The sequence below is a fragment of the Vipera ursinii genome (assembly GCF_947247035.1).
Source record: "Vipera ursinii genome assembly, chromosome: 8".
NCBI classification, from domain to species: Eukaryota; Metazoa; Chordata; class Lepidosauria; order Squamata; family Viperidae; genus Vipera; species Vipera ursinii.
Genome location: NC_139519.1, coordinates 3,428,505 through 3,442,827, shown reverse-complemented (window position 1 = coordinate 3,442,827; position 14,323 = coordinate 3,428,505). Strand labels below are relative to the sequence as shown.

The 14,323-nt window shown below is 43.5% G+C and overlaps 1 protein-coding gene across 12 annotated transcripts in view; it reads right to left on the bottom strand.

Annotated features, from left to right (window-relative positions):
- Nucleotides 1–4,090: 4,090 nt before the first annotated feature.
- Nucleotides 4,091–14,323, bottom strand: part of AAK1 (AP2 associated kinase 1) — a 92,121-nt gene continuing 81,888 nt past the window's right edge. For all 12 annotated transcript variants that reach the window (XM_083368591.1, XM_083368599.1, XM_083368600.1 and 9 more), the window contains one exon: nt 4,091–10,390. In XM_083368591.1, the coding sequence (XP_083224717.1) occupies nt 9,288–10,390 (1,103 nt within the window). In that variant the 3' untranslated portion in view covers nt 4,091–9,287. The remainder of the gene's footprint in view (nt 10,391–14,323) is intronic.

Below are 14,323 nucleotides of genomic sequence, written 5' to 3'. Positions count from 1 at the left end.
CTTCTTAAAAGCCTCCAGTGATGGAGCATCCACAACTTCTGAAGGCCTTTTCTCTGGTTAGTTGTTTTCACAAGTCCTTCGTTCTAGGCTGGTCTTCTTTTCATCTATTATTATTTCATCTTTGGAAAATATGTGGACCCCTTCTTCTCTGTGGCAGCCCATAAAATATTGGAACACTGTTATCATGTCAAACCCCTAGTCCTTTTCACTAAGCTAGACATACCCAATTCCCACAAACATTTGTCATATGTTTTAGCCTCCAGTCCCCTTATCATCTTTGTTTACCATCCATTTAGACCAGATGGTCCCCCTTGTTTGGTTTATAGGACAGTGGCCACGAGCAGAGCCTTCTCAGAGACAGCACCCCAATCACAGAGCTTTCTCCCAAGGAAAATACGAATAGTGCATCCATCACCCGTTTAGAGGCAACTCCAAACACACTGTTCAGCCAGGCATGTGTAAAACAACACCACATTTTATGGTCAAACAGCACTAAGTAAATTACTACTAATATTTTTCTTTCTTAAAATACACACTTTTAATATTGTTTTTAAGCAGTGCTGGTGATGCTTTGCAATAATTGTCTTTGACAGTTTTCTTGTAAACCACCCTGAATTTCTCTGAAATATTTAATTTTGAATTAGACATTGATTTAATAAATTAGGCAGAAGAAACAAATGTTTACATCTAAATCCCACAGACTTACTGCCTCCTAGGCGCATACTGCAGAGAAAATAACGCATTGCATTTCTAGCCAGCGTAGCCACAGGATCATGGGAACTGTGGTCCATGACACCCAAAAGACATTAGTTTGGGTAAGTCTGGATTAAATTATAAAAGAGCAGATGAGGGGAAGTAGAAGCAAGAAACACTTTCCACGTCTCCAACAAAATAATGGGGGAGGGCAGTTGACTTGGCCTTTTAATTTCAAAACTGCACCTGGTTTTCTGCCTATAAGATCCTTTGGGAAAATATAATATTCTGCCTTTTTAATATTTCTTCTCTGGGGGAGGGGGGCTGACTTCCAACAAAACAAAGGTACTTGTATTCTTTTTTTTAATCAAAACAGTCCATTTTGCCATCTCTGCCAACTCCATCAGCTTCTGTAGCCATTCGTCCATAGTGGGAATAGAAACATCCTTCTTTTATGGAATCAATTATTAAGCTGCCCGTGTCAAACAGCAAACCATAACCCATAGAATTAAAATATTACAACATCAATATAAACATTACAGAAATTTTAAACATGGCAGTTTCGTACGAGACAGAATAAAAACCAGGGTGGTTTGATTTGGTCTATTACCCATCAGGGAGAAAGTGTGAACATTGCAGTCCTGCAATCCCTTAGTCCACCGTTGCTCAAACTTGGCAATTTTAAGATATCTGGACTTCAGCTCCCGGAATTCTGCAGCCAGCATATTGGCTGGAGAATTCTGGGAATCGAGCTCCACACATCTTAAAGTTGTAGAGATTGAGAATCACTGTCTTAAAACGATGGGTAAATCCACATCTGCCCCCCCCGCCCACAAAGGGAATTGGGAATAAAAAGTACTACAAAGAACTCAGCCTTGCCCTGCAAATTACGCAGGAAGGAAACAAAATGAGGAGAAATCTCTCCAGCATGTTTGCAGTGCAGGAAGTGCCTGTTGGTGCCAGAGAAGGGTTTCTGCACCCTTTGCGGATGTGCAGCATTTCCCATTCCATCAATCAAGGAACCCGCACACTCCTGCTCCAATCTAAGAGTTGTACATATCACAGGAATCCACCTGCCTGACATCTTAGGGTGTGGGGCAACAAGGGCATTGCTTGACCTCCAAAATCGTGGGTCGATTTTGGCAGAGCATAAGAAGACAGACATCTGGCAGGGCAAAAGGCCCAGAAGGGACCCTCCCCTAGTTTCTTGGGCTGTAAAGGAGACCAGGTGGGGGAACATTCTACTGTCAGACGTGGATATTCCCAATTGTCCAGGTCATGGTTGTCCCAAGGGTGATTTCTCCAAAAGGCAACTGGACTTTCTTGGTTTGTTTTTTTTAAAAAATGCTTCACTTCTCATCCAACAAGCTTCTTCCAAACTGATATTCTTGGGCATATGTATATAACAAACACAAGATTAAACATTCATGTGCTTACACACATCTCCTTCTGCAGAAAATATGATTTAGGCAATACGACAGCAAAGTACATGTTGGGAATGGGTACAAGGAAGGCAGTTATCCTGCTTGAAAAATGCCTGTTCACCTAAAGCAATCTTTGAAGGGAGAGCTTGGTTTTAATCACCAAAAATAAAATGGGAGGAAAAAAATGTTTTAAATGGGAGCTGAATCCATGTAAGTAAAGTGTGTAACTTCAGTATGATTAAACCATCTCAAAGGCATGCATATTCTCTGTATTACTCGTTTTTAATGTTTGCTATGGACCTTGACAAAACAAATATTTGGAGCAGAGTGGGTCAACTGTGGGCCACAGAGTGAGAATTATGGAAGACAGGTCAGAAGAACAGAATCCCGTTGGAGAAACATCTGAACAGCATCTATTCTGGGGCTGATTATATTGAATATACTGGGGTGAATCTTTATACTAGTGCAGTATAATCTTTATACTTTTATACAGACCACACTTGGAATATGGCACCTAATTCTGGTCACAAAGAAGAGCACTGTATGAAGAACAGTTGCAGGATTTGGGCTTGGCTACTCTAGTGAAACGATGGACTAGGGGGACATGATAGCCGTATTTCAGTATTTGAGAGGCTGCCACAAAGAGGAGGGAGTCAATTTATTTTCCAAAGCACCAGAAGGCAAAACAAGAAACAATGGGTGGAAACTAATCCTTGGTGGAGCAGTGGGCTAATGCCTCCTTAAGTAACACCAGCTGCCTGCAATTAGTGCAGGTTCGAGTCCCACCAGGCTCAAGGTTGACTCAGCCTTCCATCCTTCCCAGGTAGGTAAAATGAGGACCCAGATTGTTGGGGGCAATTAAGCTGACTTTGTAATAATGCCGCTTGGGGTGTGTCTGTGTGAAAACCCTAACAAGCAGGCATATACATAGAATGAAGGCTATTGCTAAGCACGTTGGTTTGTGCTTTAAATTGTAAGCCTCCCTGAGTCTTCGGAGAAGGGCGGGATATAAATGGGATTAAATGGGATAATCAAGGAGAGGAGCAACTGGAATTAAGGAGGAATCTCCTAACAGTGAGGACTTGCCTTCAGAAGTTGTGGGTGCTCCATCACTGGAGGTTTTTAAAGAGATTTGTCTGAAAACTGTCAGAGACTGAACAGAGATGGGCAGTTTGGGAGCATTCAGGTTGTGAAGTGCCACCATCTAGCAGGCAGCAACCTGTCCTGCCATTCTGTTGAAGGGGGAGAGAGGTTGCCATTTCTGAGATGCTTTTGCTTTTGCTGCATGCTCCCTCCCAGCCTGTTCCAAGGCCGTCGTGCACTGAGAGTGACCTGCTATCTGCCCAGCACCTCAGTGTTCTCAAAACATCTTCTCGGCATTGCACTGGCTGCCGAGGGACGAGTCAGGGGGGAAGAATTGCTTTGTGCTTTGCGTGGGACTTTCAGATTCCATCCAACTTTACTGCAACCACTTTCTCTCAGTAAAAGTTCTTTTGATTCAACTCAGTGGATTCAAAAACCTTGCTTTCCTGAGGGACTAGCTGAGGCAGGTCCTTACAGTATTGGGTCTCCTGTTTGAGCAGGGAGAGAAGACCTCCAAGGTCTCTTCCAGCCTTAAGATTCTATGATGTCTATGAATGGGTTGCTTCTTCACTGCAATCACTCACATTTTGTTTAGCTGGAGAGATATTTCCCTGGCCGTATTATGATATGGTCCACTTTCTGCATCAAAGTGTCTCACAATACATCCTGGCACTGTGCCGATGGAAACTAGTCCTGTGTAGAGCTTGAAGTAAGAGTCCAACAGTGGATCCTACATAGAACAAGGAGGCAGCCATCAGGCTCACGAAGTAAAGTGATACGGATAGTATCTTCTGATCAGCAACCTGCCATTGTTACAAGGTCTAGTAATGTAATCCTGGGCAGTAGTCCAAAGGCAGCAGGAAAATAAGACAGACCAAACACTTGGTAAATGAGCTTTTGTCAATGTGTTCAACTTTTATTTCATTTGAACGCTTCAGAGAATACAAAATGCTTACATTACAAAAGGAAAGAATTCCTATCGTATACTGATTGTCATCCCAACGTTTTCTGACCGTTATTGATCCTCTGTCATTCCCCATCATCAGCATCCAACAGGGCTCTCCCAAAGACTCTTCTGGTTCCTATGGAGGATTAGAGGAAGTCCTGCAAGTCAAAACTTCTCAGACTGGGTTATTTTAGTACAGGGCTCTCCAAACTTGGCAACGTTTAAGACTTGTGGGCTGGCTGAGGAATCCTGGGAGTTGAAGTCCACAAGTCTTAAAGTTGCCAAATTTGGAGACCCTCTTCTAATGTGGGCACAAAGAGGAAGGGGCCATGCCCCCACCCTCCCTGCTTTGCCAAATGGCTCAGGACCAAGCTGGTTGGCCCCATAGGCCAGCTCCTCCTAGAATAGATGAATAAGGAAAAAATGGGTTGTGGTACGCAGGGAGGAGAAAGCTGCCAATCCTGCTTTGCGGGTCACGATCCTGCCCTTCAATCCATTCCCACAATGCAGTCCTCTGGTCTCCTTGGTGCAAAAGGGAGCCTCTTCCAAAAGGAACAGAGGTTTGTGTGTGTGTGTGGAGGCAATGGAGTGTTGTACGCGTGTTTGTACATCTAGCTCACTCGCATTCCCAAACCACAGTCCCCTTTCCCCCACCACAACCTTCAGAAGCTACTGTTTAAAAAATACAAACAGATTAAACGTATTCACATGTTTAATGTTGCACCTGACTAAAAAGCTGAACACATGACAGAACTTCATCACCTTCACTCCACGCGTCTCCATCAGGAACGACAGCACTTGCATGGGTCTTTCAAGAGTCCTATAGGAACGCTACATTTCAGGAACATTTAGCAGAATATTCCCCAAATTTAGATGATCCCCATTTTCATCATTATTATGCAGCAATGGCATGAATTTAAATCTCACAAAATAAGCAATAAGAGATAGTAGCCCACACATGCATACAAACACAAACCCAAGTGATTACTATATCAATACATTTCAACTCTGCATTATTTGGCTCATAATTTTATTTTGTTTTTTGTTTTTTTTAATTTACGCCTACCTTTTCCCATCACCATCAAGATTAAGACTGGGACAGGGGCAGAAATGAAGGGAATGCTTTAAAATGCCAAATAAATACAAGAAATCTATTAAGGTCTACATGTGTTGCATTCTCAGACACTGATATGAACAGAGAAATACCTGCACCCAAAGGACTAATTAGGTAAGCTGGAAAATAGCAGAGTGTTGGATTCTGTATTCTACAGTAGCGTTTCTCAACCTCAGCAACTTTAAAATGAGTTAAACCAATTAAATCTTAAAGCCACCGTGGGTGAGAAAACAGAACTACTGTACTATTAAAAGTACCATCTGTCAACCTTTGTAGAAGTTTTAAACTATTATTACTACTACAATAATAACATTAATATTAATAATACTAGCCCGTTCAAAAGCACTTTCTTTGAGGAGTGATTTCTGCAATGATTTTCAAAGCACCCAACTAAAACTAGTAGCAGCTGAGTTAACTGATTGTAACAGTGAGGTAAACATCAGAATTAGTTCTGAAGGTTCTGTTTATCACCAATATAAAGTGAAAACATTCCCACTGTCTTCAAGAACCATATGAGGAGGCCAAATTTCTATAGATCCCTAATGAAAATGCAACACAAGGACTATGGAAAATTCAAAACGGACATTTGTCTGCAATTGAACACAGATCACAGGTGTCTTCCTCAAATAAATCCCTTCCAGATGCATTGGATGTTCATGCTCCCAATTTGCTACCTGGCCAAAAGACCAACACATCTGGAAAACACCAGGTTGGAAAGATTGTGATGTTTTGACTCATCAAATGATGTCATCTTACACAGATGACCTCTTTCCACTTCCCAATTTTCTCACAATGGACATTTTGGCCTTAAATTATATCTTCCAATGTATGGCCTGGAGGACCTTCCTAAGAGCTATGGTTTCTTAAGAGTGGGTCTTCCTGATGTGTTTAGGAGCCCTCTCAAACCACAACACATAATATTTAACTTAACTGAAGAACACAAAACAGCATGGCAGTGCTCATTCAGAAGCAGAGGTACAAAAGTCTGCATCCATGCTTTTGAGAATTACCTCTCCCTCTTCCAAAAGATATCCAAATTTTTGAACCATCAAATTTCTTCCTGTAAGCTGTAATTGATAATATAAATTATGCAGCAAAAACTGGATTTAAAAACGAAGCAAACCAAACCCAGAAAAAAACCCACTCCGGCACCTGCTTAAGAGATGAGGTAGGTGCGCAAGGAGGGAGTCGTGGCCAGGAAGTGTTTTGAGCCCCATCGTGGTGTTGGGCCAACCTACAGCCAACCTCCTTTCTTACAGTCCAGGAATGTGTCAGCAGGTAATACCAGATGAGATGTTTCCATTCATCCAAAAGTCATATCCAGCATCTATTTCCTAGGAAGGATGAACCATAACATCTTGTGGGAAAAGGCTTCTGCACACGCTTACATGCGTCTGTTTAAACAGAATGCATGAACAGTTGCAGATCCCAGAAGTCAACATGGGAAGACGGAATAAAAACGGGTCTCCCTTTAGGACAGGAGGGCCCAGGCCATGGCCTGTTCGGAACCGGGCTGCACAAGCAGCAGCTCAGGCACACAGCTTCATTTGCACGAGCGGTAGGCACTCCCACAGGCACATGAAGCTCCGTTTGTGTGAGCGGTGGACACAAAAGTCAAAAATGGAGCTGCGAGTGTGCACACTCCCCCCACCCCGCCGGTCTGCAAAGCGCGAAAGGTTGGGGACCATTTGCTTTGGGAATCATTTTGTTTTTAGCATCTAAGTTATCTACATCCTTTCCAGCAGTTTCTGCTATCATTCTTGTAATACTCGTCTTTGAAAGATGCATTTTATTCTCCTATGAAATAAATCTGATCATTTTCAAAAGTGCAAGTTCTCCCAGCAGACCAGGGAACCCCAGAATCTAGGAGTTAGTTATTTGTCCAAAATGCTAAGACTGCGCATGCAGTTTACAGTCTTTTTTATAAAAGTCTCAACAAAATGGGAGAGCGTTATTTTCCCCGACTCAGGTCATGCCACTTCCCCACCAGATTAATGCAACAACACAGCCCTGGAGAATGGTAGAAAGTGCGTCCCCCCCCCTTCAAAAAGGAGACATCAAGTGAATATACTCCCCATTGCTAACAGGTTCAAATCTGAAGAAAAATACAAGTGTGTTCTTTGATACATTTTCAAGAGGTAAAAAATACGAGTCTCTTGCCTCATGAGCTCAGCAAATACGCAACAACATTTTTTCTAGAAAAGGCACATTGCAGCAGGGTTCACAGTTGAACGTCAACCTGTGGCCAGCAACTGAACTTCCCCAGCACGAGTCAGTTCGAGAATAGATCCCATTCTCGGTTCTTCTGGCTGGACACGGAGATTGTCCTAGCAAGGATTTAAACAGTCAACAGTCTTTTACAGAATCCGATTTCCACTTTCAAACACTGTCAAAGAAGAGAGGTTTGCAGAAGGAAGACCCACCCTACGCGGAATCCCATGACTGTAGTTAGAATGGGATGAAGCATTTCATTTGTTGTCCGTGCAATGCAAAACAAAAACACGGCTACTTGAAGAGGATCGACTCTGAACATCCAAGAGATGTAACTGCACACAGAGTTGTGAATGGGCTCTCCTGTGTATCGAACAGCCATTCCCAAACACGTGCACCCTAGGTGGGGTGAGACAAGTTGGCTGGAGGTTATGAAATTTGAAATCTAGCACAGGTGGAGAGCATCAATTTGAGAGAAATTGTGATAAGAGGGGACCCGTACGTGCCCTCCTACTCACATCTGCCCTTGCCCTTCCACCAGGACAGAACAAATTCATAGCAAGGCAAAACGGTCTGAATCACCATATTTGATGGTGGAAAAGTAGCACACCCAGACCAAGTGCACCAATTTTGGGCTTAGAGCTACATGTGAACAAAGGGACGAGGGACATCTGATTTTCCTTTCCTCCCCCATCCATTGACGAGGGGCAGAAGAGAGGAGGAGGTGGAACAAGGCTTATCTCATGGTTCACAAAAGCTAAGAAAAAGTGCATCATTCCTCAGAAGTTCCTCAAAGGTTCAACAACGGAGAGACTGCTTGCCTTCATTCTGCAGAGTTGGAAGGCATGACGGCCGGAGGCAGCTAAAGCAATTTTTCAGATCTGGGGGCTGCAAATTCAGGGCTTCAATGGCAAAAGAAGGGAAAAACATGCTCTGAAAGTAGGAAGCTAGGAAACTCAGCCCTGGAGAAGGTGCAGTTGAAAGCCAAGGAACTGGGAATTTTTCCCTTAACCGTTTTTTGATGATCTCACCGGTCTCATAAAGAAAAAAAAAAGCTCGTTTTGCAAAAAATGAAAAGCAAATGATGGAAAGCTTTACAAAACTTACAAAAACTCCTCTTAAAAGGTCAGCAAAAACTCTCTTTAAATTACCAGGCTCCCCAGGCTTATGCAAAGAACAGAAAATAACAGAAACTGTCTATAGTCTACTCAATTGTCTGTTATAGTGTCAGGCAAGACTATACCCTAAATCCTAGCCAACATTTGCCTAGAACAGGCTTAGGATAGGAATTAAATTCAGGTAAAAAGAACTAATGCACATTGTAGAAGAAGACTTGTTTCAAATTGATAATTACTCCAGAATCAGTAAACATTATCAGCATCAACTAGAAACACATGCCGAGTCCTCCCAGCTTCTTTATGAGACAAACAAAGCAAAATCTGGTTGCCTTTTTTTCCAGGTACACATTTGACATGATGTTAAGATGTTGTGTTAACCTTCAGTTGAGGTAAAACCGGTCCTGTCTATTAGATTCCCTGCGGGATTAGTAGCATAAGGACAATATTTACCCAAACAGCTTTAGACTGGAAAATGTCTTGGTCAGTGAAAGTGGCTGCAGAACAAATCAAGTCTCCATCCTTGGCTATTAGTGCTTGGAGGAGAGGACTTCCTGTGAGGCAGGAAGGGCCCACCACAGCAAGAGGGTTGAACATGATGGTTGAAGTAGAGTGCATTCCGTTTCGTGGGGTCCGTTTGCAATTTCTTTGGGGGAAAAAAGATACCTGTCGGAAGCCACGTACTGGACAGTAGAAACCATTTAAGGCTTCTGCTTCCCCAGTTTGGAGGGAAAGGGGGCAGATGCAAATGGGTCGCTAACGGACAGTTCTTTAGTCCTGGAAGACAGAGAGGCAATAGAAACGGAGCCAGCTATCACCTGCTTGTTGGTCTGAGATACAACTTTGTAGGCTGCTATGGGTTGGGCACTGGTCCCCTGCCTGCCCTCTGGACTGTAGTGTCGGGAGTATTTGGCTAAGGACTGTGGGTGGAAAGGCGGGCCGGTCTTTGATCCCAAGAAGCCTTCCTGGAGGACCAGCTGTCTTTGGAGTGTATCGTTGGAAATGGGGCTGAGCTCTCCAGTTGCGCCTTTGGGAGGGTGGGCATCTGGACCCTCACTTGCTCTTGGGGGCTGAACCAAGGAGGCCCCTGAATACTGACCTTGGGGAAGAAGGGAGCCGTGGCTTCCCACCTCCAGGCTCGGGAAAGTGGGGGCTCGTGTGTGCTGAGCCACTCCAGCTGAGCCTAGGAAGGCCCCGGTGGGAGGAGGCTCCTTGACGAGACTGTGAGCCGCCAGCTCCTCCAGGCTCTTCCTTTTTGTGAACGGAGCTTTAAGGAACACATCGCCTTCATCCGGCTGCCTAGAAAACACTTGGCTTTTGGAGAGAAATGGTGCTTTCGTGAAAATGTCCAAGTCATCACAGTGGCTCTTGGAGTTTCGGAAAGGAGCCGTGGCAAAGACATCGGTCTCCTTTCCAGACGTTTCTGCAGGTTGTGGTGGAAAAGTGTCGAACAGAACCGACCCTGGAACATTCTGGGCGGCTTGGAGGTTCAAGTCCTTTTGGGAACCACCTCCCCTTTCCTGAAGCTGGGGGTTCATTTTACAAGCCTCTTCTTCCTCTTCCGAGTCCATCAGCAGAGGTCTGGATCCACTGCAGTCCAAGATGTCTCCCTCATGGTCGGTCCCTTCTCCTTCACTGCTGTGAAAGGAGCTGTTGCTTGAAAGACCATCCCTCACCAAGAAGTCAGCTTCTCCTCCAGGTTGACTGTGCTGTTGCTTACTCAACGGCAAGCCCCTGGCGGCCCCCGGCCTTCGGTCTTGCTCAGTGCTGACCAAGAAATATGCAGCTGGGTTCCCCTGCAGTCCTACAAATTGTAAAACAAGAGTATTACTTGCCAATCTTTAAGATATTCCAAGTAAAACTAAACCACAGAGGTGTAATGATGTGGGATTTAAAATCAGCAGCACGCATGTTGGGGTGAGGAGGAAGGGAGATGGAGGGAGAAATACATATAAAATAAAAACCATACAAAAGTGAAGCCAGGTAGTTACAACCAACAGACACAACTCAGCATTTCTTCACATTTCAAGATTCCGCAGAACGTGGGTTAGAGAAAGTGATGGAAGGTGTTAATAAAACAGACACACAAGCCTCACTCAAGACTCGGGAGGATGATGAGAAGGGGGAGGAAATGGTTGTCCCAGACATCAGGAGCAGAGGGCGAGCTGGGTTTTCAAGGAAGGCAAGGTTCTAGATCTCATGATCCCGAAGGGGAAAATGGGAAAATAAGGGGGTCCATTTCTTCTCAATTCCAGATAAATTGAAAGTAGCTCAGGTGAAGCACACACAAACTGCATTTCTGCTGTCTTCCCATAGGGTTTCCTTGCTTTTCTGTCTATGATTTTCACCTCTCCCGCATCAGACTTTTTAGGAAAAATACTTAGGAAAATAAAGAGAAGATTCAAAATAAAATGTGTGCTAGCTTGCTATAACCAAATCTCGCTTCCTTTGGGGCAAAATGTTAGAAATGAGAAAGCTTTAGGAATCATCCGACTGGACCTGCAAGCCCCCCTGGGGAAGGCCAGCTGGAAGGCCTTCCACTCTGGAAGGACCAAATCTACCCATTCAAAGCTGCCACTAGTCTTGGTCTGTGGATGGATGGGGACCAATCAATTACATTGCCCCTTTGGGCTTGCCAGCTTTCTCAAGAGAAAAAACAACCCTCTTAAATGAGGGGGAACACAAGTCTGTTGCGACCCTAGTTTGCTGGTGACAAGGAACAGAGCTGGTTCAGTCCAAGCCAAAGCCTGAAGATCTGCCCGCCTTCCAAATGAGGGAAGGTACAAGCAGAAGAGTTTGCTCTTGCTACACACATGGGAAGAGATCAGATGAATCACACACATAGTTATTAGAACACAAGAGAGCTTACCTTCCAAGAAAGAGTAGCAGGTTACAATGTTAGCGAGAGAGCAGGAAAAAGTCACATAAAAGCTAAACTTCGGAGAACCCAAGTTTGCCACTATCCATAGACGTCATGGGGCATAATTATGGGTATCACTCAAATTCGGAAGGGGGGGGGGAAGAGGAATTTCTGCTAACTTAGGGAAGGCAGAGGATCACAGTTCGCCAACGGGCATGGGCTAATTTCTGGCGGACCCTTCTGAAGTTGATAGTGATACTCATCTGGTCCACATAAGGTTTGCAGTGTTCTTTAAGCAAAAATGAATGTTCTACATCCACTGTGAAGAGAGGGCTCTTTATAAATTTAATAAAGGTCTGGAATACAGGATCTCTAGTTCCGTTTATATAAATCTGTTTGAGCTTCAATAACATTTCTTAGCCAAGGTCATCAACTGTTAGGATATTAAGCTGCTTCTCATGATTAAAGACAGGACTCATTGGACAAGCATCGGCATTTTATTAACATAGCATTAAAACTAAGTTACATGATAAAATAAAAGCCATGCCAGATAAGAGGTAGAAATTTCTATGGCACGATGCTTAAAGTTCTTGATTGTTGATTCGTAGTTTTCAGCCATCCCATTTCTCCATTTTTGATTGGCTTATTTGCACTGCAGATCCCTCCAAGAAAAATCAGAAATGAAAACCAGCCAAGAATTTCCTCCTATTCAAGAGTCATTTGTAGTGGAACAGGCAATGTTATATAATAAGATAGCCTTTATTTTAACTTTCTTAGATGAATCCTTACTATTCCAAGTCTTTTTAATTTCTCTGAAATAACACAAATTATTAAATCAAATTTCAGCTGTTTGTAATTCTGTAAACAGGAACTAAGGCCCTAGAATTATTTTAGACATAGGAACTTTTCACCAGTTTAACCCACAAACACTCCTCCTAACCAGAGTTCCTGGCAGTGTGCACTAATATGGCCCTGAAAATCTCTACAGCCAATCTTTTTGTGCTCAAGGCTATTGTTATAATCTGGGGGAGTGAAGGGCTAAACATGTGAGGGGATTAGTGCCATATCAACCAATAAGCAAATCAGAATTTGGGACTTTCCTCTCAATTGTTGGAGTGTTTAAGGGCTTTGTTATTTCAACCAGGTTAATTTTGTTTGGGGGGGGGTTCACTCAACAGAAAAGCCAACTCTGCCATTGATTTTTGGCAGCAATAGTTGGTGGAAGGGGAAATCCTAGGCTGTTAAATTGTTCTACAACAGGGGTATCCAACCTTGGCCACTTTAAGACCTGTGGACTTCAATTCCCAGAATTCCCCAGCCAACTAGGGAATTCTGGGAGTTGAAGTCCGTAAGTCTTGAGGTTGCCAACTTTGGATACCTCTGCTGTACAAGAGTATTGTAGAAGCTGATGTTTCCCCTCTCCTTGTTTTCTTTAAGCCACACAAATGTTTAAAAGTTGAATTTTATTTATTTATTTTTAGCCTGAGCATCATAGAGAACAACTTTCTCCACCACACAAATTGGAGCACCAGTCTGGTCACACTGCTGAAATAAGACATGGGTAGAATTTGTCAGAGTGACTGTCTTCTGTGGTTCTTTTCTAGTATTACCCCGAAGACAACCTCGCTGCAAATTCAAGCTGACCAATAAATTTTATCCATAGAGCCAACCATTTCCAAAATGATCTCTTGAGCAGTCCAGATGTTTGCTATCTTCTGTTGTCTTGACCAAAATCTTCTTGCCTGTGATTCTTCTCTGGGATTTCCTTTCTGAGATGGGATTTCTTATGTCTGTTATTCCCCACCCCTTTGGCAGAAGATCTGGCGATTTTTCCAAAAGTCAACTGGACTTACTTTCTTTTTTTAAAATCCTTTGCTTCTCATCCAACAAGCTTCTTCAGAACTGATATTCTTAGGCATATGCATATACAAACACAAGATTAAACACTCACGTGCTTACACACATCTCCACACTCTTCTCTTCATCCATATTTGCATCTGGAGTTCCAGATAGGGGATTTTGTGGGCTGATGTTTCCCAGCCATTCTGCTCTCAGCTTCCAGAAACTTGGAGCGAGGCCTTTCTCAACTTTTCTGGAGGTCTTTCAAAGGTGGGGGGGGGGGGGAATGAAACGCAACTGTTTGGTATTTCTCCGATTGACAGTACTCAATCAATCGGAGTATATACCGGATGGGTGAAGAACAAATTGAGATATTCTAGCAAATGTTTGTACTAGTCCCAGTGGATTGTTAGCTATAAGATCAGGAATTTTCTGCCTTAAGAGCCCTGGTTACTTGGCTGGCCTCTGTACCTTGACTTGGGAACACAGAGGAAACATTGGTACACTACTAATGACAAAATGTCTTAATAACAGCAATGCTAATCTAGAAGGCATCTGGAACTTGGAAGTTGAAAATTATGTTTTCTGGAAACCTGGGACATGTAGGTATGTGTGTGCGTGTGCATGAGATGACTTCAAAACTCAGTTCTGATTGTGATCAAAATAGTCTAAGCTGTTCCTGAATTCTCAGCACCAACCTCTAGCAATGCGTGGAAGAGGCCAGCAGATCTCCTGTTCTTGTCCCTCCCCCACGGCAAAGTGATGTTCAGGGCAGGGAGCTGGCATTCAAAACCCTTTGGCATCTGCCAGTCAGTCTGCAAAGTCCTTCACCTAAAAGGGTTTAGCTTTTCAGAAACAAATAGACAGAATGCACCAGCTCATCTTTCAGAGTGACGTATGCCACCGGTACCCCAAGTAGTATAAGCAGGCAGTCCCCATATGAATACTGTATTAGAAGTTGCATTAGAATGCTGTAGGAATGAAGCCTAATATAGCATCGATAGAAGAGAATATTTGTAGCTTAGGGTTGAACTGTGG